This window comes from Cucurbita pepo, chromosome LG04 (assembly GCF_002806865.2).
Source record: "Cucurbita pepo subsp. pepo cultivar mu-cu-16 chromosome LG04, ASM280686v2, whole genome shotgun sequence".
NCBI lineage: Eukaryota > Viridiplantae > Streptophyta > Magnoliopsida > Cucurbitales > Cucurbitaceae > Cucurbita > Cucurbita pepo.
The window spans coordinates 10,321,806-10,347,408 of record NC_036641.1 but is presented as its reverse complement, the minus strand read 5'-3'; the positions used below and the strand labels follow the sequence as shown (position 1 = coordinate 10,347,408).

The window sequence follows — 25,603 nt, the reverse complement described above, 5'->3', positions numbered from 1 at the left end:
CATCTTTTTCTTTTGTCTCACATTTTCTTCTTTTCTTTACGATCTAAGATCAAATTATTTAGTTGTATCTCTACGATTCAAGAAAGAAAATGGTATCTTAATCGACTAGGTATGTTCATATTTACTCGAACCAAATGCTAAAAAAACACGATGCTCAAATGAAACCGTATGTGATTGAATATGAGGATGGTTAGCGAGGGGAACTTGGGTGGGTGCCTTCTTCACCTTGCTTTCTTTTCAACCACTCAACGAAGGAATCAATAATCACCGGCCAGGCATCGTTTGGATCGTAGTTATCAAGACCTGGAAATTTTATCTGCCAATCCATCAAAATAGTAATCAATTAAGATATCTATAACAAAGATTAAGGATTCAATTAATGATTTAATTAATGATTAAACAAAGATTAAGGGTACCTGGTTGCAAAAGTAGAAGATATTCATCCATTGATCCATGATCAGCACTCTATACATCGTTTGGGTCTGCAAAAACCAAATGGTTTATGATATTCATCCAAACTTAAAACAAAATTATTTCAAATGGGTCTTAAATTAAATTACTTTACTTTGAGAAACTCGACTAGTAACTGAACTTGCGGACGGAAAAGAGGACCCATCACGATCTCGAGCAACTCGCACAGAAATTCCACGTCTAAGCTTGTCCGCCTCTCCTCTTTAACCAAAGAAATTACTAAATTACTATCTATATCAACTTTGAGCATCAGCTCTCGTGACTTTATTTTTTGTTTTCTCAAAAGGTCTCGTAGTGTTTCTTACTTATAAACCCAGGATCAATCCCTTCATTAGCTGATGAATAATCTCAATAGACTAATCATGATCATATGAATGCTTACCAATGAGGTTATATTTGAACGAATATGCAAAGAAGTCTTCAAAGTGAGGTGGAATTCTTGCCTTAATTTGATCATGGTTATGAAAAACACATAACGATGTAACGATTAAGAGATTTGCATGTTTATATGCTTAATTATCAAAGACGAAAACAATATTTGAACCTCAATCTCGAGATAGAAAAGTGCATTCTTGAGCTTCTCCATGTTGTCAACTTTGAGTTTCCTTAGGCCACGACGCCACTCGTCCTGACCATGGAACAAACGCCATTGATATTAACCTCAAACTCGATATATATATATATAGAGAGAGACCATGAGCCTTGTTCTTACCCGATGAAAGTAGCCTTGCTTTTTTGCCTTCATTTTCCTGATACATGCAATAATAATACAACCAACCCATGTTGTTAATTTTGATTAAATTAACACATCTTAACCCTAGTTTAATAATAATCATTTTGTAATTACCATGCCAACATTAATATCTTCACATCTAAATGATTCATTTCCAAATGTGTGCAAAGTTTCTCAATTCCACGTGGGCTGCTCAACAATAAACATAAACTAATTAATAATCACACACATTAATCAAGTCCACCGCTAGCAAATATTGTCATTTCTAGACTATTCCTTTTTAAGTCTTCTTTAAAGTTGCACGTCATTGTAAAAATGTTTTGTTCCCCTCTCCAACCGGATCTCACAATCCATTTCATTCAGGGCGAGCGTCCTCGTTGACACTCGTTTCCCTTCCCAATTAACGTGGGATCTCACAGAAATTATTAAAAAAAAAAAAAAAATCATCAAAATTTAATTATTTTGATTATGTGGATATGAAGAACAAAATTATTAAGAAATTGAAAGAAATAAACGTACTCCATGACATGGTTATAGCCGGAGAATAAATCAAAGAGACGATCGATCTGTCTGAGTTGAGCCCACAAAGCAGCAGCAACAGGGGACGAAGATGAACTTGGTATTGTTATAGGTGTGTCTCTCGGCGACGGCGTAGGCCACGCCGGAGAGCTTGCTTCTGGTGCCACTTTGGCCAAGATCATGAAAGAAGAGTAAGTAGATAATAAAGATTGAATCTTTTAAGCACCCACAAATTATGAAACAAAGATTAGAAGAGAAATGTTTGTGGGTATCCAAAACAGAAAGAGAGTCAAGAAAGGGTGTCAGTACCGTAAGCATGTTGGGCTCTGTTTCGATTAGGAGATGCCATAACGCCTAACTCAGATTTATCTATAACTCTCCCAAGGATAAACTGCTACACAAAGTCTTTTGTATGTGCTTACAAATTGAAGATCATAATGACTTAGGTTTCATTTTTTTAAAAATGATTATGATGTTAGATTATCTGTTCAATGTAAAATTAAAATTTATTAACTTATGGATTAAATAGATACAAATGATTAATCATGTTTAGATATCTAAAGATTAGATTTTATGCATAAAAGAAAGTTTTTTGAACTAAAATTACTAATTTGATAAGAATTTAAAATTTGTAAGTTTATTTTTGTGAACAGATATTAAAAAAAAAAAAGGACAAAAAATACAGGCATGCAAAAACAGGAGGAGCATGAAGAAAAGGGTCGGCATGGACATCGGCCACATAATAAACCAGTTAGAGGAACAGCCCGTGGGGTGAGGGAAGCCACAGAAGGGATTAACGAACTGTGGATGTAACCAAGCGGTTGTAATCAGGTGCGCAGGGATGAGGTGGTGTAGCAAAACAGGGGATATTTCGATCAATTCCCTCCCCTTCTCCATTTTCCTATAAAAAGAAGCAACCTTTTTGAGTCCCAAGATGTTGGCATCTCCATCTGCATGAAATAGCTTCCTTTCCCCTTCCTTTTTTGATCTTCCCTCTTTTTGTTTGGACTAAAAAATCAATAACAGAGGGAGGAAACTAAGGAGGGAGAAGGAAGAATTCAAGTGTTGTTGGAGATTTTTCTTCTTCGTTTTGTTGTATTCTGTCAGCAATGGGGGATATATCATTGGAAGATGTTAAGAACGAGAACGTTGATCTAGTAAGTAACAATATTTTCTTCGTTTTCTCTCATCTTTTTCTTGTTTTTGAATCTGGGTTTTTTGTTGTTTCAGGAACGGATTCCTGTGGAGGAAGTTTTTGATCAGTTGAAATGCACGAAGGAAGGATTGAGTACAGCAGAAGGAGAAAAAAGACTCCAAATTTTTGGGCCTAACAAGCTTGAAGAGAAGCAAGAGAGCAAGTTTTTGAAGTTCTTGGGATTCATGTGGAATCCTCTGTCATGGGTCATGGAATGTGCGGCAATCATGGCCATCGTCCTGGCCAATGGAGGAGGGAGACCACCAGATTGGCAAGACTTTGTTGGTATCGTTGTCTTGTTGATCATTAATTCTACCATCAGCTTCATTGAAGAGAACAATGCTGGTAATGCAGCTGCTGCTCTCATGGCTGGTCTTGCCCCTAAAACTAAGGTAACCCATCCTTGATTTAACGCTAGATAGGAACTCGAACTGTTGACACTTTCGTGCTTTCAAATTGTGTAGGTTCTAAGAGATGGGAAGTGGAAAGAAGAGGAGGCAGCGATTCTGGTTCCAGGAGATGTGATTAGTGTCAAATTGGGAGATATTATCCCGGCCGACGCACGTCTCCTCGATGGCGACCCTTTAAAGATTGATCAGTCTGCTCTTACTGGTGAATCTTTGCCTGTCACCAAGTATCCTGGGGATGAAGTGTTCTCTGGGTCAACTTGTAAGCAAGGTGAGATTGAAGCTGTTGTCATTGCCACTGGTGTGCATACCTTCTTTGGAAAGGCAGCTCATCTTGTGGACAGCACCAACCAAGTTGGTCATTTCCAAAAGGTAAAAGAAAGCTTCAGTTCCTGCATAACCAAGTTCTTGGGGTTCCTTTGAAGATTTGAGGTTCTAACGTTGGTTTATGGTTCATCAGGTGTTGACAGCCATTGGAAACTTCTGTATATGCTCGATAGCGGTGGGAATGGTCATCGAGATCTTAGTAATGTATCCAATCCAGAAGAGGCCATACAGAGAAGGAATTGACAACTTGTTGGTGCTTCTCATTGGAGGTATTCCCATTGCTATGCCAACCGTTCTGTCGGTAACCATGGCCATCGGATCGCATCGGCTTTCGCAGCAAGGTGCCATTACGAAGAGAATGACAGCAATTGAAGAGATGGCTGGGATGGATGTCCTGTGCAGTGACAAGACAGGAACTCTCACCCTCAACAAGCTCACGGTGGACAAGTCCCTGATTGAGGTCAAGCTCACACAGTTGCAATTCAATGAAAAGAATTTTTGCTCATTGGCTCATCATGGTGCCTTCATGACTGCAGGTGTTTGTATCAGGCATGAACGAGGATGGTGTTATGTTGTATGCTGCAAGAGCTTCCAGAGTTGAAAATCAAGATGCCATTGATGCCTGCATTGTTGGAATGTTGGCTGACCCCAAAGAGGTTTGGTACTCAGCTTTATTATGTTCATGGCTTCTTTTACTGAACTTTTTTAGGTGTATTTTATTTCTCATGCTTCATCTTTGGCTCTCAAGGCAAGGGCAGGAATAACTGAGGTACATTTCTTGCCTTTCAATCCAGTCGATAAGCGTACCGCTATTACCTACATTGACAAAGACGGTAACTGGCACAGAAGCAGCAAGGGTGCTCCTGAACAGGTAGTGTCATTTTCTGATAGTCGATGTCACTTACCTTGAATCACATTTGGTTGATATGCCTAACTCTGTCATTTTGGCACTAGATAATTGACCTTTGTGAGCTTAGAGGAGAAATAAGAGAGAAAGCTCATGCCGTTATCGATAACTATGCTAATCGTGGTCTACGTTCCTTGGCAGTTGGTCGACAGGTGAATATGTGTGAATATACTGAAATGGATTCATGTATGAACAAGCGTTCTTATCAATCTTGAACCTTTTTTTCTCTCATTTATAGACTGTTCAAGATAAGGACAAAGAGAGTGCTGGAGAACCTTGGGAATTTGTTGGTCTCTTGCCCCTATTTGATCCTCCAAGGCATGATAGTGCAGAAACCATCCGTCGAGCTCTCGAACTTGGTGTTAATGTTAAGATGATCACCGGTGACCAACTTGCAATAGGAAAAGAAACTGGTCGAAGGCTCGGTATGGGCACCAACATGTATCCATCATCGTCTTTGCTTGGCCAATCCAAGGATGAGTCTATTGCTTCCATTCCTGTGGATGAACTGATTGAGATGGCTGATGGGTTTGCTGGTGTCTTCCCTGGTAATCACATTGTTCTTTCAACCGCAATGAGATATATGAAACCATCTGCCTTCCTCGACTGAACTAAACTCGTCATTTTTCGGTTGCAGAACACAAGTACGAAATTGTTAAGAAACTTCAGGAGAGGGATCATATTTGTGGCATGACAGGAGATGGTGTCAATGATGCTCCTGCTCTCAAGAGAGCCGACATTGGTATTGCTGTGGCCGACGCAACCGATGCAGCAAGAAGTGCATCAGACATTGTCTTGACAGAGCCAGGGCTAAGTGTGATTGTGAGTGCTGTACTAACCAGCAGAGCCATCTTTCAGAGAATGAAGAACTACACCATCTATGCAGTTTCCATTACAATCCGTATTGTGTTGGGATTCATGCTTGTTGCTCTCATTTGGAAGTTTGATTTCTCGCCTTTTATGGTCCTGATCATTGCCATTCTTAACGATGGAACCATCATGACCATTTCAAAGGACAGGGTCAAGCCATCACCTGTGCCAGACTCATGGAAACTCAAAGAAATCTTTGCTACTGGTGTTGTCCTTGGAACATACATGGCCATCATGAGCGTCATTTTCTTCTGGCTCGCCATTGAAACCAACTTCTTCCCGGTGAGAAAACAACATCAAGCTCCCTTCCTAAATGAAAAGAACATGACATTGTATACTAACATCTCAACATTATAAGCAGAGCACATTTGGCGTGAAGCCCCTCAAAGGTATTGCTGAGATCAACTCTGCTCTCTATCTTCAAGTGAGCATCATCAGTCAAGCCCTCATCTTTGTCACAAGGTCAAGAAGCTGGTCCTTTGTTGAATGCCCTGGTTACTTGCTAATTATTGCCTTCATTGCCGCACAGTTGGTAGGAACATTCCTTCTTGTACTTACTTTCTAATAACCTTTTCAAAATTTCACACATCTCCTGATTCTTGATTCTGCTACACTTCAGGTTGCCTCTCTAATTGCGGTATATGCTGAATGGGACTTTGCAAGGATTAAAGGCATTGGTTGGGGATGGGCAGGAGCCATCTGGGTATACAGTATTATTACTTACTTCCCTCTTGATATTCTCAAATTCACAATCCGATACGCCCTCAGCGGCAAGGCCTGGGACAACATGCTCGACAATAAGGTCTGTGCTCGAACTTTTGTAATGTCATTCACTTATCGCATCTCATGCTAATAAATTTTCTCGGCCATTATACTACGTAGACAGCCTTTACAACCAAGAAGGATTACGGAATAGGCGAAAGAGAAGCACAATGGGCAACAGAACAACGGACGATGCACGGCCTGCAGCCACCAGAAACCATATTTCATGAGAGTAGCAGCCACGAGGATCATTCAGAGATTGCTGAGCAAGCCAAGAAAAGAGCTGAAATTGCAAGGTAAATTAAAAAACAAATCATTACCCAGAAAAAGTTCTGTCATGAAAATCAAGAATCAAATTTTATGAATTGGTTCAATGTTGAATGGTGCAGGCTGAGGGAACTGCACACTCTAAAGGGCCATGTGGAATCAGTGGTGAAGTTGAAGGGGTTGGATATTGAGACTATCCAACAACACTACACTGTTTAACCTGCGATGGAGGAGACAACAATGGGCTGACTATCAACGAAAAAACGAAGAAGGAAATACATTTAAAATGAAAAAAATAGGGGAAAATATGTATATTCTGTTTCTTTTTTCTTCCCTCTTTTGTACTTCCAATTCTTTTTTCTAGGTAATGTGGGGTGGAATGTATTATCAACTGAAGTTCTAAAGTAATGAAAATTTTGAAACTCACTTAATGCTAAGGGAATGTATCATGGTTATACTCACACATTATCAGTAATTATTGTATCAATCTGTGTGAGGCAAGCGGCAAGTACCCTTCCTTTTCCAAGTACCAAAGAGCTGCTTCAGCTGCATGCTCCGCCGCAGCCTTCTTTCTCAACTGAGGTGCTCCAATGAATTCCAAGGTCCTAGCAGGGGCTTCTTCTATCTTTAATACAACCTTATAAGTAAACCTGCAGAAAGATTGAATCAGAATAAGACTTCCTACTTTTAAGAGTGGCTAGTGTAATAGTGTTAACTCATCAAGGACTTGCATCTTTAAATGGCTTGGTCCTTCCTCATCCATGCAATCAAATGAAGGGTCATTCCAATGGTTTGCAGCACAGGTTTCATACAGACGTGATATGGCTGTTGTTTTACCCGACCGACCTAAAAAGACCACTATGCATTAGAAAATAACTTGAAACGTAATAGTAACCCTTCAAGAACCAACCTGATGATGACTGCAAGTCTGTGGAACTATCATGACCACCAAAGGCCATGCTAGGCTTCAGATCTTCTGCTGCTCCTGATGAAGACACCGGTGTTTCGCTTATCCGTGTAATGCAAACTGAATGAGAATTACCAACTTCACGGCAAGGATCTAAGTCTGCACCAGAAAATTCTGGTCCAAGATTGATAGTGTCCAAGGGAACTTCATCATATCCAATCAATTTTGGTTCCATCTTACTGCTTGACCTTAAAATTTCCTCCAATGAATTGACCTTAGGTATGAATCCTTTTTCCTGCAGCAACATGTTAAGAAATTTGCTAAAACGACTTGTAGTAAAACAATGCAGATGCTTGCAAACTTCAATGATATTCATGGATCCATACGTCTCGATCGGAAAAGAATCAATAGAAAAAGAAACAATCGGAATTGATCGATATATTTCTCGAAACAAACGAAAAGGAAACGAAAGACGAAACATAAATCATGGATCAACTAGCATATGGTAAAGAAAAAGAATGCAAATGATTCTTTGGCATAAAAGAACAGTAGAAGCATGTTTATACTCATATACCTTCAACTTGGTGAGTATAAGATTGGCAGCAATTTTCTCGGCGTGTTTCTTACTACGGTTGACTGCAGAAGCAGTGGCATGAAAGTTGTTTCCTTTCACCTCCGCTTCAACTGAATAAGATTTTGGCTCTTCTGATGCATGGAACTGAAGCTTCCAGCCACAACTTTGACAAAATTCTTTTATGTCCCGAATAGGACTAAGTTGGAAGCCTGAATAGCTCATAATAGTATCCAGAAAAGATAACATTATGTTCCAAACATAGTTCATGTCAAACCCTGTATCAACCAGAACGGCCCCAACAATAGATTCCACCATGTCTCCCAGAACCTGCAATGTAAGATGCAGCATTGAAATTAGTGAACAAACAATAGAAAATTCCACATGATTGTCCTTGTATTGTTTACAAATATTATGCATTCAATGCGAAACGAATACCCTTGGAAATCTCAGCTGCTCAAGTGAGGCCCTTTCAGAAGGAGGTGCTTGGATGAAGTTTGCATAACTTTCTATATTACTTCGAAGGCTAGTTGAATCACAAATCAGAAACTTGTAGAACAATCTATCTACCGCCACATTAGCAAAAGCCTCATTCATCACAAACACTGATCTTAAATCTGTCAATAGACCCGGCTTCAGCTTAGGATACGCTGAATAGAGATATGATGTGATCAAGTAATCCAGGACAGAATCTCCAAGAAACTCTAATCTCTGCCAAACCCACAGCAAAGATAAATAAAAGTGGCAATGTTAAGTAGAAACACAAGAATTTGTTGAGTAGAAATGCAGATTATAAAGTCCATACCTGGTAAGAACCTCCTCCATGCTTGCGGTAAGAAGGATGTACGAGTGCCTGCAGTAGCAGAGCTTTATGGAGAAATTGATGGCCTAATGAATTTTCAAGTGCAGAAATGTTTATACTATCTGCAAGTAGAATGCAAGCATTGCTTGCCATGAGAGCATCGGTAACTTGTGAAGCTTCAAATTCTACTTTTATGCCGATCCATTTGAGAAATGCAATTGCAGCTTTAAAGCCACTGTCAACTAGGAATGCTCCAACCAAAGCTTCAACAACATCACTGATTATGTACAGATGTAGCCAGTGGTGGCCTTTGCTGCACTTGGCTTCACTTGCTGCATTATCATGAGAATGGATATCTTTTCTAGTTTCCTCGTTGCAAATTCTTGGACAAGGACGACCGAGTGGATAAAATTCACTAGGTCTGAATGGCTGGTCACGTATGTATACCTGTAAATTCTTTTTAGTTGCTAGCTTGAGCAAATTAATATTTTTCACCAAATGAGAACGTTTTTTCGTAAGTTTTCCTTCATTAAACTTATCGTGGGCAAGAAAAAGGCGTCTTCCTACTGCAAACTTAAGGAAAGCATCACCGAGTGTTTCAAGCCTTTCCAGGGAAATGCATTCCTTGCACTCCTCAGTGGTGAGTGCTTCAAGAATCTAATATGAAAACTCAAAGCTGTTAAAGGCATGTAAAGAACCAAAATGTTAATAGAAATTTAAAGTGCAAGACAAAGCACCCACTCTGTTGGCAGTAACCTCAGCTGCCGCTGGAAAAGCAGCCGTTAACATAGACTTCAATTCAATAGCAACAAGCAAGTTCTCTAGACGATGCATAATTGATGGCAACAACGATATGGAGCTTCCAATATCTTTTGAAAAGCCTGTTATCTTCAATTGACAAAGCTCGGGAGGCAACTTAGTAGTATATTCTTCCAGATGACGTGCTTCTGTATCAAGATATCATTTAACAGAATGACAAAAGGAAATCTTTAACAACGAGTACTTAGCAATGTAACAAAAGATATCGAAACAATTACATAAACGAAAACTCGATCCGACGCTTCAAATAGCCATATCCAGACATTGGATGCAGCAAACTTAAACTAAATAACTAGACTAAGTAGCAAAAGAACTAAGAAATTACCAGATTCTTTCTGCTTTCTATTGTATAGCCAGTTTTTCAAATTGAATAGCTGTTTTGCGCAAAGAAGAGGCTGCTCAGGGTATTTAAGATGAGTGCCAAACCTGATCACAACATTTATACAAAAACTTTATAAATGTAATATAGACTATAGAAGAATTAGATAAATTGAACACCAGAAAATTAGAAACCTACCTCGCTAAATGCTCGAGATGACTCAAGGAGCCTGAGTTCTTGAACGGACTGTATCCATTCTCCCCACTCACAATGTCAGTGACAAAAAAGAATTTACGGTTGTATGGGACATACACTAAACTATTCTCGATATCACTCGACCTTCTACGGCCATCATAAAGTATCAAATGGGTATCCGAGGAAGGACTTTCGTTGATAACAGAGCATGCATGATTCTGGAAAATTTGGGAGGATAAACATCTTCTAATAACTTCCCAATCTATAGATACCGATCCCTCATTATCATGACAAATCACAGGAAGCAACAAGTAAGATGGTGATGAAATAGATCTAGACACATTATTCCTCAAAGGTATGTAGTCCTGTTCAAATTCTGATCTGTCTAAAATGACCTTAAGAAACATCTCCTGAAAACTCTCTGCCTGGGTTATCTGAGAAGCATAGATATATTGGGTGTGTTTAAAATTTATAAGAGAATAATTTAGTCCAGAGTCAGTAGATAAACCATTTACCTCATCCTCCAAAAGCTTAACGACCCCTGATGGCACCAAATTTACCATTACAGATCTACCACGTTCAAGATGAAGCTCAACGTTCATTCTCTCAGCCTCTTGGGGAAGTGGTGCCTTCACAAATAAACCAAATTCTTTGTAGCTCCTATCTCTAGGATGAGGAGCAAATTTAAAATGGTAACAGTTAAGAATCACATGACCCGAGCTAGTCCAAGACTCTTTCAGAGCAGCTGGAAGCAACATCTCATACAATTCTTGTCGTGAAGTCTCATCTGCAACCATGGTTACAAATATGAACCAAGAGCCATAAAAACAAAATTAAAATCAGGGAATTATCAAGTGAACCTTCGGAACTGTCAGAATCAGAGGAGTCAAGCTCTAATTCCTCTCCATTTGCACTGTCTCTCATGGGCAAGAGATGGTCATTGAGAGCACCATCTTCCAGTGGGATTGGAGCATTGGAGGGCAGAATTGCATCACATGGAGTTCCCCCTAAATCCATCACAATAGAAATACAACACCAGATAAAAGAAGATATCGCAGAGCAGAGTAAGGTTTGTAAGATACTGAAATGAACAGAGCACAGCAGGAGGAGAATGAAAAATGACAACCACAACGCTACATGTACCTTAAGCGAATAATGTCTTGATCTTGGTCCGTCAATGGGCATACGAACGAATATCCGTACAAGGAGTGGGACCCCAGTTGTGGAAGAAGGCGAAAAGCCATGACCCAAAAGGCAGAAAGTCTATACACAGTCACTTTAAACTTAGTGGCCAAGTTAGGTCCCTCCATGGAATTCAATGGCGGCCCTCTTAGTAATGGAGGTGAATCTGAGGCGTACATGTGTTGCAGGCCGATTTGTCCTTCTTAATCGAGAAGAAGACGACGATGAAGATACTTGGAGGACTGTTTCGATCAGAAAACGGGTTTTCTTAATCGAGAAGAAGAAGACAACTCAATTTCTTTTTTAATATTTTAACCATTATGAAATATGAAGAATATTATTGAAGTATTTTTAAATAAAATGGAAAGTAATTTTAATAATTTAGCCCAATGAAAAGGCAAAACTCAGATTGGTCGGGAAAGAACAAAAAATGAGCACCGGCGCCGCCCACCCCAGCCCAATCCACCACCTAAATCCACTCGCTTCATCTCCTTCTCCCGCCATTCCCACCAACTCCCCTTCGCGTACGGTGGCGTTTACGACGCCTCAGAACTATGCCGGCAGCCTCTCGAACCTCCTCTCTCTCAAAGGCTTCGACCCCCTCTGGTGCCCCACCGTCACCGTCCACCCCACTCCCATCGCCATCAAATCCCATCTCGTTCCTCCAAATCTCCATTTCTACTCCGCTGTCGCCTTCACCTCCCGCTCTGGCATCACAGCCCTCCTCGACGCCGCTACTGAAATCGACGAGCCCTTGCTATCGCCTCAGGGCGACACTTTTCTAATCGCAGCCCTAGGTAAGGACTCGGAGCTTCTCGATCATGGAGTTCTTTCCAAATTTTGCCCTAACGCGAACCGGATTAGAGTCGTCGTACCTAAAATAGCTTCGCCGAGTGGTCTAGTGGAGGCTCTTGGGATTGGAAACCACCGTAGGGTTCTGTGTCCGGTTCCTCGCGTCGTGGGGCTGAACGAGCCTCCGGTGGTTCCAAACTTCCTCCGCGACCTCGCGGCGAGCGGGTGGGTTCCGGTTCGTGTCGATGCGTACGAGACCCGATGGGTCGGACCCGAGTGCGCGAGGAAGCTAGCAGAGAGAGGGGAGGATGAGAAATTGGATGCCATTGTGTTTACTAGTACTGGGGAAGTGGAGGGGCTGCTAAAAAGCTTGAGGGCTTTGGGATTGCAGTGGGAGATGATGAGAAAAAAGTGGCCGGAAATGGTGTTGGCGGCGCACGGTCCGGTGACGGCGGCGGGAGCTGAGAGGCTCGGCGTTAAGATTGATTTGGTGAGTTCTAAATTCGACAGCTTCAATGGTGTGGTCGATGCTCTTCATTCGAGATGGCAGAGCTTAGAACAGAACCCGGAGTAAATGCAATAACATTCCAAAACTTCGACAGTAACTTTGATCGCCATTAAAGAACTTCAAGCTGAATCATCTTCCTTTATATATTCATTTGGAATCGTTTCATCTGTGACGTTTATTGGTTCAAAGCAGAATCATAAACATCAGTGCATTAAAATCTTCATCCCATTGTTGGCTTCTTATTATTTGTTTTGAATTGGTTCTCTCCCTTGGCTTTTGCCCTTTCATCAACGGCATTGCAACATTAGTCTTTTCTAACAAAAACTGCAAATGAATTCAAGTTCAAAATCTCATACAATGAGCTCCACGAAACAGGAGGAACCAAAAATTTTTGCTACATTATCTAGATCCATATCGAATTCGAATGAAAAAATAAGACACCAACACATGATAGAACAACTGCAAGAAGCTTACTGCTTTAGCTCCTCGAACACGCCACGAAACGTCTTGATGCTTGCTGGATTTTGGGTATGAGGAGGTTACTCAGTCCAGCTTCACAGAAGAGAACAAGTAATGAACGAACCAGAAGGACGAGAGGAATCCAACCGTTCCAGTTATGAACATGATTGCAAGAACCATGAAGAGTGAATAACCGAGGTAGAGAGTGGCTGAGACAGGTCCACTCAAGCTCTTAAGATCGAAGATAAGATAATTAATCGAGTACAAGAAGATGTATATGGCAACTGAACCAGAAGCAAAGAAAGACTTCCACCACCATTTCCAATCTTCCACACAAAGATGCATATAGGTTACAACCAGAGATACCTCAGCACAAACCACAATAAGAAGCACAAACACGATGAAGAGAAACCCGAAAACGTAATAAACACGACCCATCCAGAGGCTAGACATGATGAAGAAGAGTTCTATGAATAAGGTGCCAAAAGGAAGAGTGCCGGCGCCAAGGACTAAGAGCCAAGATGGGTATTTCTGGGGTGGTATTTCCCGTGGGATTTGGTTGGTTCTAACAGGATATTCAATATGAGGTGCCTTGGCACCAAAATAGCCACCAACAAGAGTAAGAGGAACTGATATACAGAACCACAGCAAAAGTAGAATAACAAAGAGCGACAATGGAATGGCTCCAGTGCTTTGACTGCCCCATAATAGAAAATTCAGCGTGGTGAGAATTAGAAAGGCAATACCAGGGAAGAAACAAGCAGCCTTCCATGACACTGAAGCCCATCCTCTGTGGTCACCACAACAGATAGTTCTCCAAAGACGTACAGCAACATAGCCGGCTGCGACGCCGAGAATCATATAGAAAAATAGCATGCCTGTAATAAGTGTTCCACGGGATGCTGGGGACATGAACCCAAGAGCAGCAAACAATATGGTCACAATTCCCATCCCAAGAAGCTGAACCCCATCACCAACCATAATACACAAAAGTGCAGGATTGGCTGGAGCACGGAAAGCATCCCCCACGACAAGCTTCCAACCCGATAACTCCTCGTTCATCTGTGCCTGAGCCTCCTTATCAAGCTCCTCGTAACGTGTAAGATCTCGTCGAACGGTCCTCAAGAAGATCACAAGAACAATACCAGCGAGAAACGTTATCACCATCAAAGAGTTCAAGATCGAAAACCAATGAACTTTTGAACCCTCCATCTTCAAATACGCATCCCATCGAGATGGCCACTTGATGTCGCTCTCTTCAAATGTAACGTCATACGTGAACACTATAGGTTGGCCTTTTTTAATTTGCGTTGATACACTGGCAGGGTCACATTGAATAGGATTTGGATACTTTTCGTACATTTTTAAGTTCTTAACCAAATCTACATTGTGCAAAGGACTGCAGGGTACAACCTCAAATCCAACCACCATGTATCCCGGAGCATCCGGTTCCTGTTTACCGATTGTTCGGATCACACCTGCAGCATCACCGGTTCCCATTATGCTCGCTACATTGGTCTCCTCATATTTGTGAACAAGAACCTTAAATTTCAAATGGTTAAAGACAAAGTAGGAACCCTTGAAGTTGATTCCTACAGGGTATCCTGTCCAACGCAAATGATAGCCTTCTTTCTTGGTATACCGAATTGCAGGCAAATTGTCCAGGATCAAGTTCACCTGATACATCTCATCAATCCTCTCCTTTAAGGTCTTAAATTGATCATCACTCAACGGATCTGTCTTACACAAAAACACATCTGTCTGATTCTTATACATCTTAAACAGATAAGGCGAGTTCTCAATCCGGTCCCCCATTAGAAGCTCGCCAAGATTTTCAGCACTATCCTTAATGCCGCCTTGAGGTTGGCAAAAAGGCAAACTGTAATAGCTAAACGGCATTTCGGTATCGATAGAGGTTATAGAATTAACTTTCACGGACAAGTCATCACCGACAATATGTTTGAGAGGGTAACTCCCCGGAAGATAAAACCCATATCCACATTGCAAAATCAAGCAGACGGACAAGACCCAGATCCTAAATCCACCCCAAAACTCCATTCTTGAAGAGTACGAGCTCGATTAGAGTCAGATCTAGAAGAAGCACAAACCAGACAAGGGAATTCACATAACCTATAATTGCTAACATTAACGAACTAATAGAATAGGAAATGAAAGTCAAGGAACGAACGAAAGAACGAACATGACTGACCTGAGACATAGAATACTCGAAGGACGATCACCGCCGGAGAAAGGAAAATCGTCGCAGTAGCTGCCAATGCTTCGAGTTCTCGAAGTGAGAAACAGTTGATAATTCACAATTATTGCAATGGGAGACGAATTTGATAGGTAATTAGCTTCATCTTTTCCAGCACGTTAACGTGTGACTGAAGAGGGCGAAGCCTGGAAGTTGCGGCAATTTCTTCAAATGACCATTGTATCCTCTTCAAATTAGTAACCAGAATCAAAATTGGGAATAAAATATTGAAATGGGCGGGTATTTTTATGTAATTAAAATAATATATTTCATAAAAAATTTATTTTCGATTTTATATTTTTAAAATGTTTCCTCACCATTTTTCTTTTTACTATGGTTATTTTCTTTACTAAAAGAAACATTTAAATTCTTTTTTTTTTTTTTTTTTAAACTATGCTCGTTTTTTCTCTTCATTTTTCTACCATAATTTTCGTATTTTTTTAATTAAAGAATAGTTATATTCTTTGTCTAATTTAAAAAATAGAACATAGTTTTTAAAAATAGATAAAATATGTATTAAAAAAAAACTGTGATCTTTTATTTATTAATATTTTAAAATAATTTTATGAGAAAAAGGTACTGAGAATCAAATATACTAAAAATAATAATTTCTTTAAAAAAAATAATAAATTGATTAAAAAGTTAGTTATTTTAAATTTAATATTGGAAGATATGTATTTTTTATATAATTGAATTATGCATCAACAAAATAACTTTAAACACGACATAGACAGGACATAAGTTTATTAACCTTAGAAACTATTTCATCTGTGTTTTTTTATTTTTTATTTTTATTTTTGGGGACAGTTCAACAAGATTGGAAGTTTAATCAAATGCACATAATCGACGAGTTCACTTCGCCCAACGACATCAAAACATAACAAACTTCCCACATCCAGAGTTCAATCAGCTCAATTCTGAAAGTGAATGCAACGTAGAGCTTGATTTCTCGTCGTTGATTTCTTTGACATCGGTTAGGTTGGAATCCCGAACTCGATGACACCTAATTCTTTGCAGCAAAGAAAACGGAGTCTTGTTTCTTTTATCAGGATACAATTGAAATAACAGGAGAGGGCTAGATTTACCTTGTTAACTTTGACAGATTCTAATGGAGTAGATGAATTAGAGCATATGATGAAGCCAACAGATGTGTTCTACAAATCTAACCTTTGGCGCCCAACCCTCGTGCTTTAGGCCGCCTAACAGGAAGCAAAGGGTTCACCATTCCTTGTGAATCTTTTCCCAATCCCATTCCTTCAACAAATCCCATCTTTGCCATCATTTTCGACCCAAATCCTTTGGTGTGCTCTTCAAAAGCACCCATTTTTTTAGATTTTCCCAAAGCTCCGGTTGTTCTATTGGTCGATCTTCGACTTTCCTGGTTATCGCCAGCAGAAGTCGAGGCCTCTGCCGAGAACTCAACGCCTAACCCAAGTGATTTTGGCCTTTTGATCACTTCAATGGGTCGAGCCATTCCTTGACCATCTTTCCCCAATCCTCCACCTTCTACAAATCCCATTTTTGCCATCATCTTCGACCCAAACCCTTTGGTGTGCTCTTCAAAAGCACCCATTTTTGTAGATTTTCCCAAAGCTCCAGTTGTTCTAATGGCGGATCCTCGACTTTCCTGGTTATCACCAGCAGAAGTCGAGGCCTCTGCCGAGAACTCAACGCCTAACCCAAGTGATTTTGGCCTTTTGATCACTTCAATGGGGCAGGCCATTCCTTGACCATCTTTCCCCAACCCTCCACCTTCTACAAATCCCATTTTTGCCATCATTTTTGACCCAAAGCCCGTGGTGTGCGCCTCAAATGCACCAATACTTTCCCTACTTATATCCATGTTCTTGACTTTGCTAGTAGTCAACTCCATCATTTCTGATGCATCTACGATATCCTTACCTTTATCTACGTCCTTAACATTGCTAGTTGTTATCTCCACCGCATCTGGTTGCATCACTCCACATGATACAAATGAGACTGGTTGATCAGCATACTTTTTGCCAGTCTTTTTCTGACTTGATCCCTTACCCGCAGAACCCCTTGTCCTCGACTTACTGCTTCCAGAATGATTAAGCTCCAATATGCTCAAACCACTTGTTTTGGCATTCTTCTTTTCTCTGCTTCTGTTGCTGCCGTGTGATTTTATATTTAGGCCTTCCGCAACAGAAAAATCATTATCCTCGTCTCTTGCTCCTAGTAGCTGGGATTGGGGAAGAAAGGAAATATATATATATTATATATAGTTTGATGACCAACAACATTCAAAGAAAGCAGAGTTCTCAAATAAAAAAGATTTCAACCTGTGAGAGGCGAACTTGATCACTTGATGATGGCAATCCCGTGTATTGTGTTCGAGTTACCGTTACAAACCTGATCAAAAAATTATAGCAAGTTTGAGCATCAATGCTCGATGACTGAAAATACAAATAGGAAAAAGAAATTAAGTTTTACCTTTTTTTACCAGAACCTTGGCATCCACTATGCAAGCGGTAAATTGCTGCCAAGCGTCGTACCTAACGATATGGAAATGTCATAACTGACAAAAGAAAAAGGTCCAGAAAGGAGCAGCATAAAGTAATCGATCAAGCTTGCACCATAAAAGCACAAAAATACAAGGAATATTGTTTCCACTCCATGGCATAAACTGATAACAAACTGCAGATGAAGCAGCAAAATATATACCTGGGAACAATCACGGGGATGCATAGGTTGGAAAGAAAACATATCTTCTCTGTTCAAAACCATGTGCTCCAATTTCTACAATTCAAACAAACTAGAAGATTAGTTGATGCAAAATTCAGAGGAAATCTGGATTTGAGAAACCCATCCATCAAACTCATACAACTAGGAAGCAATCAAACAACTTATGCAAATGGGGAGAAATGAGAATGAAATACTCATTCCGACAGTTGTTGTTTAGCAGATCAAAGGAATGCAATCAGACAGCGGAAACACATCAAGATTAAAATAAAAAAACAAAAAAAAAAACATTCCAAACAGTGGGAAGCCTAGTTGTTTCAAAAAAAAAAAAAAAAATTCCAAGCAATGAGACTATTGTTTGGAGGTCTTGTGAAAAGAAATTACCCAATACTAGACTTGGGCTGTTTCTGAACAACAAGGATCTTATCAGGAAAATTATTTATTGTTCGGGTGCATACTATAAAGTGATGAATGACCTAATACAATAAAACTTTAAGAGAAAATCCAACACAAGTTGAAAAATAAATAAGCAATACATACCAGGTTTATTTTCGTTAGATCAACACCCCGATTAAGCATTCTTTCTCGACGCTTTGCTGCAATTGTTTCTTTACGATATTTCTTCTTTTCACCTGACAACAAGCACAATAATATTATATGTCAAAGTTTACCAGATGCAGTGCTCATGACACGAGCAAAGAGTCAATTTTGAACACTAAACTCTTTTTTTCCCCCTTCATTCCTGGAATCTAGATATTTAAGTCCTATAGTCTTCAAAAGATTGTGTCTGAAGGAGTTACATTTCATTTCACCGAGTAGCCTTATTCTGCAGTCTGCTTTATTAATTTCCCGGATGACATCATTTAAGAATCAAATTAGGGTTCTCCTTTTCTTGCAGGATCAATTATTTTCAGCGATTGTGTATGAACTACGAGTCTAATTCAATTGATGGAATAATTTTTCATAGAAAAAGAAAACATCAGTGCACCACTACAGGGACAGAATATAATTTCATTGATGAAGAAACTGAGTCTGATTAATAGATTCCACATGATAATGAGTTCCTTACCAGGATACTTTCCACAAGCTTTACTTTTTGGAGCCTTTGGAGGCCAAGAACCTGCAAAATGAGCAGCATTCTTCTTCTTTCTAGCAGATGCAGATCTAGAATCTTTTATCAGCAAGTCATCTAGAGCCAATGACGACCAATTATCTCTAGAAACAATGTTACTTTTCTTCCTTGAAGGAGTTTTCTTCATTCCATATTCTTTGGATGCTTCCTGCAAAGCAATGCTGCTTAATTTCTCCAAAGTATCATCAAGGCTACTGCTGGAACAATCATCATCCGACTCGGCCAACTCTTGTTTTACTAACCATTTGGATTTTAAAATATGTTCACTCCCACCAATCCCTTCAAGATAATCTTCAGCCACCTCGTCATCAATATCTGAACCACTGCAAGCCATTTCTGCAGAGCTATCACTTTCAGACGATTCGTCGGACTCTGAAGGCTCAGAGTATTCAGAACTTCCATTTGACAACTCCCCATCATCATCACTTTCTTCATCAGATACATCTTGGGTGTATAATCTCACACCACCAATTGACAAGAAACCTGAATTTCTTGGAGAGCACACACCATGTGAGTATTTGTTGGGGGATGATGCTTCAGCTAGCATCTCACTAGCCAACTCAACCCCTTCCCTGCACTCAACCCTCTCATCAGTACCCGCTTCCTTCTTGGAGGGCAATGAACCAGTACATAATCCTTCTTGTTCTTCCACAAGTGTGGGTGAATCATCATCAGTGTTTTGATTTCTAACAAGTTCGTCCTCATCGTGAAACCCTAGTCCTCTATGAGAACTGTCACCTAACAGAAAATTTGTACCGTAATCATAAGTAAATTCAACATCATCTTCCTTTATAGGTGGTTTATCGTCAACATATGCGACAATTTGCGAATGCTTCGAGTTAGAATTAAGTAATATAAAAGGCTGTGAGTTGTCCAAGCTACAATCTGCATCATTCTGCAGACCTCGTGATTCAGAATGCAACCCCCCTTCCTGTGAAAACCCAAACAAAAAAAAAATCAAAGTGAATCTAAATTGCAGTAACTTACGAGAAAGAATGTATCAAGAAGCCAAAATGGAAAGATATCTCAAGAAAACAGAAATTTCTAACGCATTAGGGGAAAATGCCTCAAAACCAATTGAAGAGAACATAAAATTTAATAGAAATGTAAATTCAAAAAAAAAAAGAAAAAAAAAACGCAAGGCCATGGGAGATAGAGATGTTTCAAGGATCTAAAAAACGATCCATGGAGAGTACGATCGATCAAATAAGCAATACCTGATGGGGAGCAGGAGGGTACTCATAGCCAATAGCATTACCATTTGATTGTTTAGTCCCACTTGACGAAGCTGCTTTTTTACGATCTAAATCAGCCGATTTGGATCCAGACTTGCCTTTCGACCTAGAATTTCCCTCTGTATAATATATCCAAAGAAAAATCAATGTCGAAGTACAAAGAACAATCCCAGAAAACTATCAACTCAGATCATCGTTTTCACCAACCGAAGAAATGAAAAACTAGCCCTACACAACTTATACCCGTACAAGTTAGATTAAGCAAACGCAAAATAATCGAAGTCAGGGACTCGGGAGTGGAATAAGAAGAAAAGAAAAAGAAATGGAACCTCGAGCTGAACTCGGTGGCGAGGTCTGGAACTGCCAATCAGATAAAACCCCACCATCAACAAACAAATTTCCTCGAACTGAAGACGACGGGTCTGATCTTCTTCTGCCGGAACTACCTTTGTTCTTCCTGAAACCATCACTGGGTTTGGCATGGTTGGTTCTTCGTCTTCCTCCGGCCATCGTAGACCTGGCACTGCCAGAGAACGACAGCGTTTTTATCGATGAGCTCGGCTGGGTAGGTTACAAGTCAAGTTCCCAAAATACGAAGCAAACCGCCACAGCGGGGGAAGCTTGCGGTGGCGTCAGCTGGGTAGACGGATAACAAAGAGACCAGCAAAGAATCGGATCCACTCGCTTGCTGGGCAAGAAAACCACGAAGGTCAAGGCCTACAACTCCTCTTTCAGGCCCGTTTAAGCCCATTTTGTTAATAAAACATTACACTTCTTATTATTGATGTTTAAAAATGAAACAGGGGCAATTAGGTTAGCAGTTGGGCCTTCAATTAATTTAGTTATTAACAACCAAACAAGTCGGTTAAAATGCATCTTTTACTCATAAGTTTCCACGCCCTTATAACATTTCTCTCTCTAACCGACGTCTAATCTCATAATTCATTCCAAGTCTAGTATCATTGTAGGCAAATTGTCAGTGTAGGACTCTAATACCATTTGTAATAATTTAAACTCACTGCTACTAAATATGGTTCATTATGTATTAATGTCAATCTCACAGTTTTACAAACATGTCGGTTAGGGAGAAGTTTTCACATATTTATAAGACCCATTTTCAATTGAGGTGAGATCTCACAATCCACTCTCTTGAAGTTCAACATCCTCGTTAACATGTTATTCGATGTCTGGCTTTAATACTATTTGTAACCGTCCAAACACAGTGCAAATGTGAAGTGGACAATGGAAGACAAAATAAAACAAAATAAAAAATATTTGTTTATTTAAGAAAGAAAAAATGGGGAGTGAGTCAATGTCTTGTACAGCCCAAAAGGGCATCGTATCACATGGCAATCGGCAAACGCGGCAACACAAGAAACAAAGTAGGCCAACTCCCAACGCACAAGCCCACAAGCAAGCGCAGCACACGGCTCCCACATCGCTTAATTGCCGCCTTTCCCTTTTACCATTTGCCGACAACTGTCTTCTCTTCAACCTCCCCCTTAATTTCCCTTCCTTCCCCTATATAATCCTCTTCTTCTCCCTTCCCCTTTCTCTCAACTCCTCCCTGGCGACGGCCACTACCATAGAATCTATGGCCGACGCCTTGTTTGGATCCGTCTACCACGGCTGCATCGCCACCTGCGACGCCGAGATCGCTCGCCGTCCCTACCACAAGAACTGTGGCTGCGCTCTTCACGATCGAGATAACAGGCGCTGTTCCCACTCTATGTCCAAGCACAGCACCGTCTCGTATCCGATTCGACGAGCCTGGAGTGAGGGCTGCTTGGCTATGGCTGCTGCTGCTTCTGGTTCTGGCATTTCTTCTCCCTCCTCTTCCCCGTCGATGGAGTCGGAAGGCCTTGGATCTAACAGGAGATGAACAGTATTCTGATTCTTTTTTTGTTTCGTTTTCCTCTCTCTCTTTTTTCTCTTTGTTTTCTTAGTTTGTAATACATGAGAAATTCTTTTGATTTAGTGGAAAATAGAGTTGATTGATGAAAGAATGGAATGGTGTAAATCGCTTGATGTTTGCTAATAGAATGAAAATGTTCTGTGCATTTCGATGAACCGATTCATCTATTTCACAGAAACGGCGATTGGCCTCCATTTCAGTTTCTCCTCGCGATGAAGATGAAAGCAGAGTCGATTCACGCTCATTCGGAAGTTTCCTTTCGAGGATCCTTCAACTAATACCAAAATTGAATTTCCAAAAATATCTTTAATTTCTCCAACATAAACAGACATAAATATCTCGATTTTGCATTTTCCTTTTTTTGAGCACATAAATTTTAAATATTAAATTGATGAAATTATTATTTTCTTTAAAATACCAAATCAAGAATTTATTAAAATGAACGAAATTTGACAACAAAAATAAGAGTACCAAATAATAATTTATTCGAAATTCGAAATTCCAGCCGTACTCGCACTGAGCATAAAGGCTAACATGATGAAGCCAACTGTCCTATCCCTCCGCCAGGCTGCTTCGCCTCGGACAGATTCTCTTTTCTTCTCCTTCAAGGAAATAAATCACATTTAAAAATACTAATTTTTATGAATAAATTAGTTTTATTTGGGTTAGAAATCACCCATATTGTCCAGTTTGAGGATGGCTTTACTTCTAAAGTACCTTATATCAATAGAGATAGTATTTCTCACTTATAAATTCACTATCTTCCGTGAGATAAAGAAGGTAGCATAACTTTAATAAAATTAAAAATAAAAAATTAAACAGTTTAATTAAAACTTAATTAATAATAAATAATGAGAGCATGAAAGATGGGTGCAGGTGTAACGCCCTTTGTGGATGCCCATTCTCTATAAGTGGCCTTCACCGACCCATGTGTATAAAGACATATTTAATAATTTCGTCCTTAATTTAATCTCTATGATTTTAAAGCCTTAAACTTGAATCCAAACTTATAATCATATTGATTAATAACTGAGATCGGTTACATCATGATTTTATTTTTAACTAACTGTATTTTGGTAACTTTGTCTAAATTTTTTTAAAATATGTTTTGTTCTTATTCACGTCGTAATTTCGTCCATTTCGTTATCATTTCCACTTTTACAAGGCAATTCCATTGTCTTTATTGGAAAATCAATTAGGTGTCCAAATCTCTTAGTTAACCAACCCCACACAACTCCTCAACCCCAACCCATCCCGTTAAATTTGGGGCAAGTTCTTTGTTGTGTTTCCCTCACAAGCAGAAACAGAGAGAATTGGGCAATGGGAGGTGAAGTGATGGGCGGATGTGTGTTCGATGGGAGCATTTCGATGCATGACTTTTTGATCGAACGAAGGCCTTACCATCGCAACTGTGGCTGCGCATTGCACCATCGCGCCAAAAATGGGGGCTGTCCGCATGCTCTTAACACCTCTGTTTCCTTTCTCAAAGCTCGGAAATGGACCGATACTTGTCGGCTGCAAATCCAGGCCATGTCCGAGTTCTCCGCCCATGCTGCTCCTACCTCTCTTCTTCACCACCTTTCTTCCGGTATATGTGCTAATGAAGTTTCAATTTGTTCAGAGAATTAATTCCTTCTTTTCTTTGCATTTAGTCTCTATTTACTCTCTAGTTATGTGAGTTTGTGATTATTTAATTCTTCGTTGAAAAGTTCTCTGTTTATAATCAAATAAATTAAAAATATATAGAAATAACAAATATTTACATATTTGTTTTATAATAAAATATCAAATATAATATATATAGTAAACTATAACTTAGTATTAAATATTCTTAACAATACCATTACTAACGACCTTCTCATGTCAACGACTCTCTTACTATCTTCTTTGGCTGACCCAATATCTTTTAGGGTTTCTATGTGACCCATGAGGGAAATTACGCAACCGAAACAACTGTAGGGACTTCCTCTCTTACATCCATTGACGAATCAAAATCTGGATTTAACCTTTTCTTTACTTGAACTCTACTAGTGCAATATCAAGAGGAGGATAGATAAGAGGTTCGCATTTACGAAGAAGTTGACCTATTGATAAAAAACGGAAGAAAGAATTGAATCCATTTGATGCATTAACGGGGACAAAGGGTAGAAGGATCTCTCGATCTACTTACAACTTCCCAATAAGAAAAACGTTTATTTGTTTTAAGAAAAGAAAAAAAAGATATTTAATACTTATTCATGGAAAGATATTTATTGAGACTTTGACTAAATCAAAGAGGAATATACTAGAATTTATGCCACAAGTCAATTATGAAGATGAACAAGAACAAGAACGATCAAAATTTCTCCATATACACACACTAACAAATAAACGAATGAGTCCAAACAATTCCCCAAGTTTTTCCATTAACCAATCAATTCCTTTAATGTTGTTCCCTAGACGCCAGTGGCACAGCAAACCTCGATGAGAAGCCAATTGGGGGGCGATCGTCTTCTCCATCAACCCCGCCATCGAAATTCAGAGCATAGCTTTCAGGGTCATATTGAAACCTGTTCCTCTGTTTTTTCCCCTTCAAATAGCCTCCCATTTTTCTAATGAAGTTCTTCCATTTGGGTCCAGCCACCATTTCTGAAACCTCCTTCAATTTCTTCAATTTCTTCACCATCCAAAACTCCTCTTCCCGTCCCCGTTGCTGCTGTAGAAGATTTCCCTCTTCGTAATTGCCGTTCCGATTGAATCCGAACCCGAAAAGCTGAAAGCAGCTGCACCCATTTGAGGGAACGGCCTCGTCGGTGTCGTGAAGGTGTTCTTGTTCCTCGTTTAGAGGCGAATAAGGCGTGGGAGGTGGTCTGGTTTGGTGGGTCGCCATGGGAGAGAGAAAACAGAGGTCTTAAGTGAATTGGGATTGTGGGGATGGAGGGTTTTGTTCAGGTAGTGGAAGCCATTGAAGGGATATAAAGGAGAGACGAAATGACGCAGAAATGGGAAGATGGGTCCTTTCTTCCGCTCTCATTCTCGTGTGATTTGGCCTTGAATGCGTCTAAAGACGAGTTTATATGACGTCCAGGGAAGGAAAGAAAACTCCAATTGGCAAGTCCAAGGAAAGCTTCCGGCCTCTCTCACGCTCTCTGGTCTACAGTCAATTTACAAAGTAGAAAGCAAATCAGGTTTCCACACCTATATAATAAATGATTTCTTCATCCCTCCAACAGATGTTTGGATCTTATAATCCACTACTCTTTAGGGTCGGGGTCTCCATTGCATATAGTCTGATGTCTGCTTCCGACATCATTTGTAACAGCTCAACCTATTATCAATAAATATTATTTATTTTAGCCTCGTTACATATATC

General features: G+C 39.8%; 9 protein-coding genes and 1 pseudogene across 14 annotated transcripts; 6 read left to right on the top strand and 4 right to left on the bottom strand.

Annotated features, from left to right (window-relative positions):
• Nucleotides 1-76: 76 nt before the first annotated feature.
• LOC111793355 (DCN1-like protein 5) lies at nt 77-2,072 on the bottom strand. The gene is made up of 9 exons (XM_023675199.1): nt 2,033-2,072; nt 1,724-1,889; nt 1,319-1,393; nt 1,184-1,220; nt 1,016-1,099; nt 854-914; nt 566-672; nt 417-482; nt 77-316 (listed from the first exon to the last, which is right to left on the bottom strand). Exons 1-9 carry the CDS (start codon nt 2,070-2,072, stop codon nt 191-193), a joined length of 762 nt encoding a protein of 253 aa, XP_023530967.1. The 3' UTR covers nt 77-190.
• A 286-nt stretch (nt 2,073-2,358) lies between these two features.
• LOC111792801 (ATPase 9, plasma membrane-type-like) lies at nt 2,359-4,578 on the top strand. Its single transcript, XM_023674389.1, has one exon. It carries the CDS (start codon nt 3,774-3,776, stop codon nt 4,251-4,253), a length of 480 nt encoding a protein of 159 aa, XP_023530157.1. The 5' UTR covers nt 2,359-3,773; the 3' UTR covers nt 4,254-4,578.
• On the top strand, nt 2,833-3,748 carry LOC111793354 (ATPase 2, plasma membrane-type-like). The gene is made up of 3 exons (XM_023675197.1): nt 2,833-2,880; nt 2,954-3,310; nt 3,383-3,748. The coding sequence occupies exons 1-3, from the start codon at nt 2,833-2,835 to the stop codon at nt 3,746-3,748; spliced, it is 771 nt and encodes a 256-aa protein (XP_023530965.1).
• LOC111793353 lies at nt 4,288-5,807 on the top strand (annotated as a pseudogene).
• LOC111792799 (dicer-like protein 4) lies at nt 4,721-11,330 on the bottom strand. 4 transcript variants are annotated; one of them, XR_002814851.1, is made up of 13 exons: nt 10,932-11,208; nt 10,587-10,858; nt 10,075-10,505; nt 9,883-9,983; nt 9,480-9,685; nt 8,742-9,395; nt 8,375-8,647; nt 7,940-8,266; nt 7,369-7,660; nt 7,190-7,304; nt 6,921-7,108; nt 6,512-6,678; nt 4,721-6,392 (listed from the first exon to the last, which is right to left on the bottom strand). XR_002814851.1 is itself a non-coding variant. In XM_023674387.1 (13 exons), exons 2-12 carry the CDS (start codon nt 10,993-10,995, stop codon nt 6,934-6,936), a joined length of 2,910 nt encoding a protein of 969 aa, XP_023530155.1. In that variant the 5' UTR covers nt 10,996-11,078; nt 11,215-11,330; the 3' UTR covers nt 4,721-6,678; nt 6,921-6,933. The 4 variants fall into 4 exon arrangements, 3 of the variants coding, with proteins under 3 accessions (XP_023530155.1, XP_023530153.1, XP_023530154.1); XM_023674387.1 differs by adding an exon at nt 11,215-11,330 and having other exon boundaries at nt 4,721-6,678; nt 10,932-11,078; XM_023674385.1 differs by having other exon boundaries at nt 4,721-6,678.
• On the top strand, nt 5,916-6,677 carry LOC111793352 (plasma membrane ATPase 4-like). The gene is made up of 4 exons (XM_023675196.1): nt 5,916-5,957; nt 6,049-6,231; nt 6,312-6,487; nt 6,581-6,677. The coding sequence occupies exons 1-4, from the start codon at nt 5,916-5,918 to the stop codon at nt 6,675-6,677; spliced, it is 498 nt and encodes a 165-aa protein (XP_023530964.1).
• A 353-nt stretch (nt 11,331-11,683) lies between the features above and the next one.
• On the top strand, nt 11,684-12,619 carry LOC111793350. Its single transcript, XM_023675195.1, has one exon. The coding sequence runs from the start codon at nt 11,684-11,686 to the stop codon at nt 12,617-12,619; it is 936 nt and encodes a 311-aa protein (XP_023530963.1).
• Nucleotides 12,620-12,671: 52 nt separating this feature from the next.
• On the bottom strand, nt 12,672-15,441 carry LOC111792800 (transmembrane 9 superfamily member 11-like). 2 transcript variants are annotated; one of them, XR_002814852.1, is made up of 3 exons: nt 15,222-15,441; nt 13,028-15,103; nt 12,672-12,877 (listed from the first exon to the last, which is right to left on the bottom strand). XR_002814852.1 is itself a non-coding variant. In XM_023674388.1 (2 exons), exon 2 carries the CDS (start codon nt 15,068-15,070, stop codon nt 13,097-13,099), a length of 1,974 nt encoding a protein of 657 aa, XP_023530156.1. In that variant the 5' UTR covers nt 15,071-15,103; nt 15,222-15,441; the 3' UTR covers nt 12,864-13,096. The 2 variants fall into 2 exon arrangements, 1 of the variants encoding a protein (XP_023530156.1); XM_023674388.1 differs by having other exon boundaries at nt 12,864-15,103.
• Nucleotides 15,442-16,054: 613 nt separating this feature from the next.
• Nucleotides 16,055-21,014, bottom strand: LOC111792798. The gene is made up of 8 exons (XM_023674384.1): nt 20,666-21,014; nt 20,319-20,455; nt 19,039-20,032; nt 18,510-18,601; nt 17,952-18,026; nt 17,721-17,782; nt 17,570-17,639; nt 16,055-17,469 (listed from the first exon to the last, which is right to left on the bottom strand). Exons 1-8 carry the CDS (start codon nt 20,844-20,846, stop codon nt 16,429-16,431), a joined length of 2,652 nt encoding a protein of 883 aa, XP_023530152.1. The 5' UTR covers nt 20,847-21,014; the 3' UTR covers nt 16,055-16,428.
• A 2,541-nt stretch (nt 21,015-23,555) lies between these two features.
• On the top strand, nt 23,556-25,567 carry LOC111793815. 2 transcript variants are annotated; one of them, XM_023675863.1, is made up of 2 exons: nt 23,556-23,839; nt 24,691-25,567. In XM_023675863.1, exons 1-2 carry the CDS (start codon nt 23,572-23,574, stop codon nt 24,777-24,779), a joined length of 357 nt encoding a protein of 118 aa, XP_023531631.1. In that variant the 5' UTR covers nt 23,556-23,571; the 3' UTR covers nt 24,780-25,567. The 2 variants fall into 2 exon arrangements, with proteins under 2 accessions (XP_023531631.1, XP_023531633.1); XM_023675865.1 differs by lacking the exon at nt 24,691-25,567 and adding an exon at nt 24,162-24,398.
• Nucleotides 25,568-25,603: the final 36 nt, after the last annotated feature.

Bases quoted from the DNA above. Each gene is read 5' to 3' on its own strand.
- LOC111792800 (XM_023674388.1), bottom strand. From the start codon at position 15,070: ATGGAGTTTTGGGGTGGATTTAGGATCTGGGTCTTGTCCGTCTGCTTG.
- LOC111792799 (XM_023674385.1), bottom strand. From the start codon at position 11,088: ATGGATTTAGGGGGAACTCCATGTGATGCAATTCTGCCCTCCAATGCT. The intron at 10,506-10,586 runs GTAAATGGTTTA...TATGCTTCTCAG, and splicing joins TTAAGCTTTTGGAGGATGAG to ATAACCCAGGCAGAGAGTTT. The intron at 7,661-7,939 runs GTATATGAGTAT...ATGTTGCTGCAG, and splicing joins TTATACTCACCAAGTTGAAG to GAAAAAGGATTCATACCTAA.
- LOC111793352 (XM_023675196.1), top strand. From the start codon at position 5,916: ATGCCCTGGTTACTTGCTAATTATTGCCTTCATTGCCGCACA. The intron at 6,232-6,311 runs GTCTGTGCTCGA...TATACTACGTAG, and splicing joins ACAACATGCTCGACAATAAG to ACAGCCTTTACAACCAAGAA. The intron at 6,488-6,580 runs GTAAATTAAAAA...TGAATGGTGCAG, and splicing joins AAAAGAGCTGAAATTGCAAG to GCTGAGGGAACTGCACACTC.
- LOC111793350 (XM_023675195.1), top strand. From the start codon at position 11,684: ATGAGCACCGGCGCCGCCCACCCCAGCCCAATCCACCACCTAAATCCA.
- LOC111793354 (XM_023675197.1), top strand. From the start codon at position 2,833: ATGGGGGATATATCATTGGAAGATGTTAAGAACGAGAACGTTGATCTA. The intron at 2,881-2,953 runs GTAAGTAACAAT...TTGTTGTTTCAG, and splicing joins AGAACGAGAACGTTGATCTA to GAACGGATTCCTGTGGAGGA. The intron at 3,311-3,382 runs GTAACCCATCCT...CAAATTGTGTAG, and splicing joins GTCTTGCCCCTAAAACTAAG to GTTCTAAGAGATGGGAAGTG.
- LOC111793815 (XM_023675863.1), top strand. From the start codon at position 23,572: ATGGGAGGTGAAGTGATGGGCGGATGTGTGTTCGATGGGAGCATTTCG. The intron at 23,840-24,690 runs GTATATGTGCTA...GTTGTTCCCTAG, and splicing joins TCTTCACCACCTTTCTTCCG to ACGCCAGTGGCACAGCAAAC.
- LOC111792798 (XM_023674384.1), bottom strand. From the start codon at position 20,846: ATGGCCGGAGGAAGACGAAGAACCAACCATGCCAAACCCAGTGATGGT. The intron at 17,640-17,720 runs GTAAAACTTAAT...TTTTTTGATCAG, and splicing joins CAAGGTTCTGGTAAAAAAAG to GTTTGTAACGGTAACTCGAA. The intron at 17,470-17,569 runs GTTGAAATCTTT...CCCCAATCCCAG, and splicing joins ATCAAGTTCGCCTCTCACAG to CTACTAGGAGCAAGAGACGA.
- LOC111792801 (XM_023674389.1), top strand. From the start codon at position 3,774: ATGGTTCATCAGGTGTTGACAGCCATTGGAAACTTCTGTATATGCTCG.
- LOC111793355 (XM_023675199.1), bottom strand. From the start codon at position 2,072: ATGGCATCTCCTAATCGAAACAGAGCCCAACATGCTTACG. The intron at 1,100-1,183 runs GTAAGAACAAGG...TTCCATGGTCAG, and splicing joins AGCAAGGCTACTTTCATCGG to GACGAGTGGCGTCGTGGCCT. The intron at 915-1,015 runs GTTCAAATATTG...GATCAAATTAAG, and splicing joins TTTTCTATCTCGAGATTGAG to GCAAGAATTCCACCTCACTT.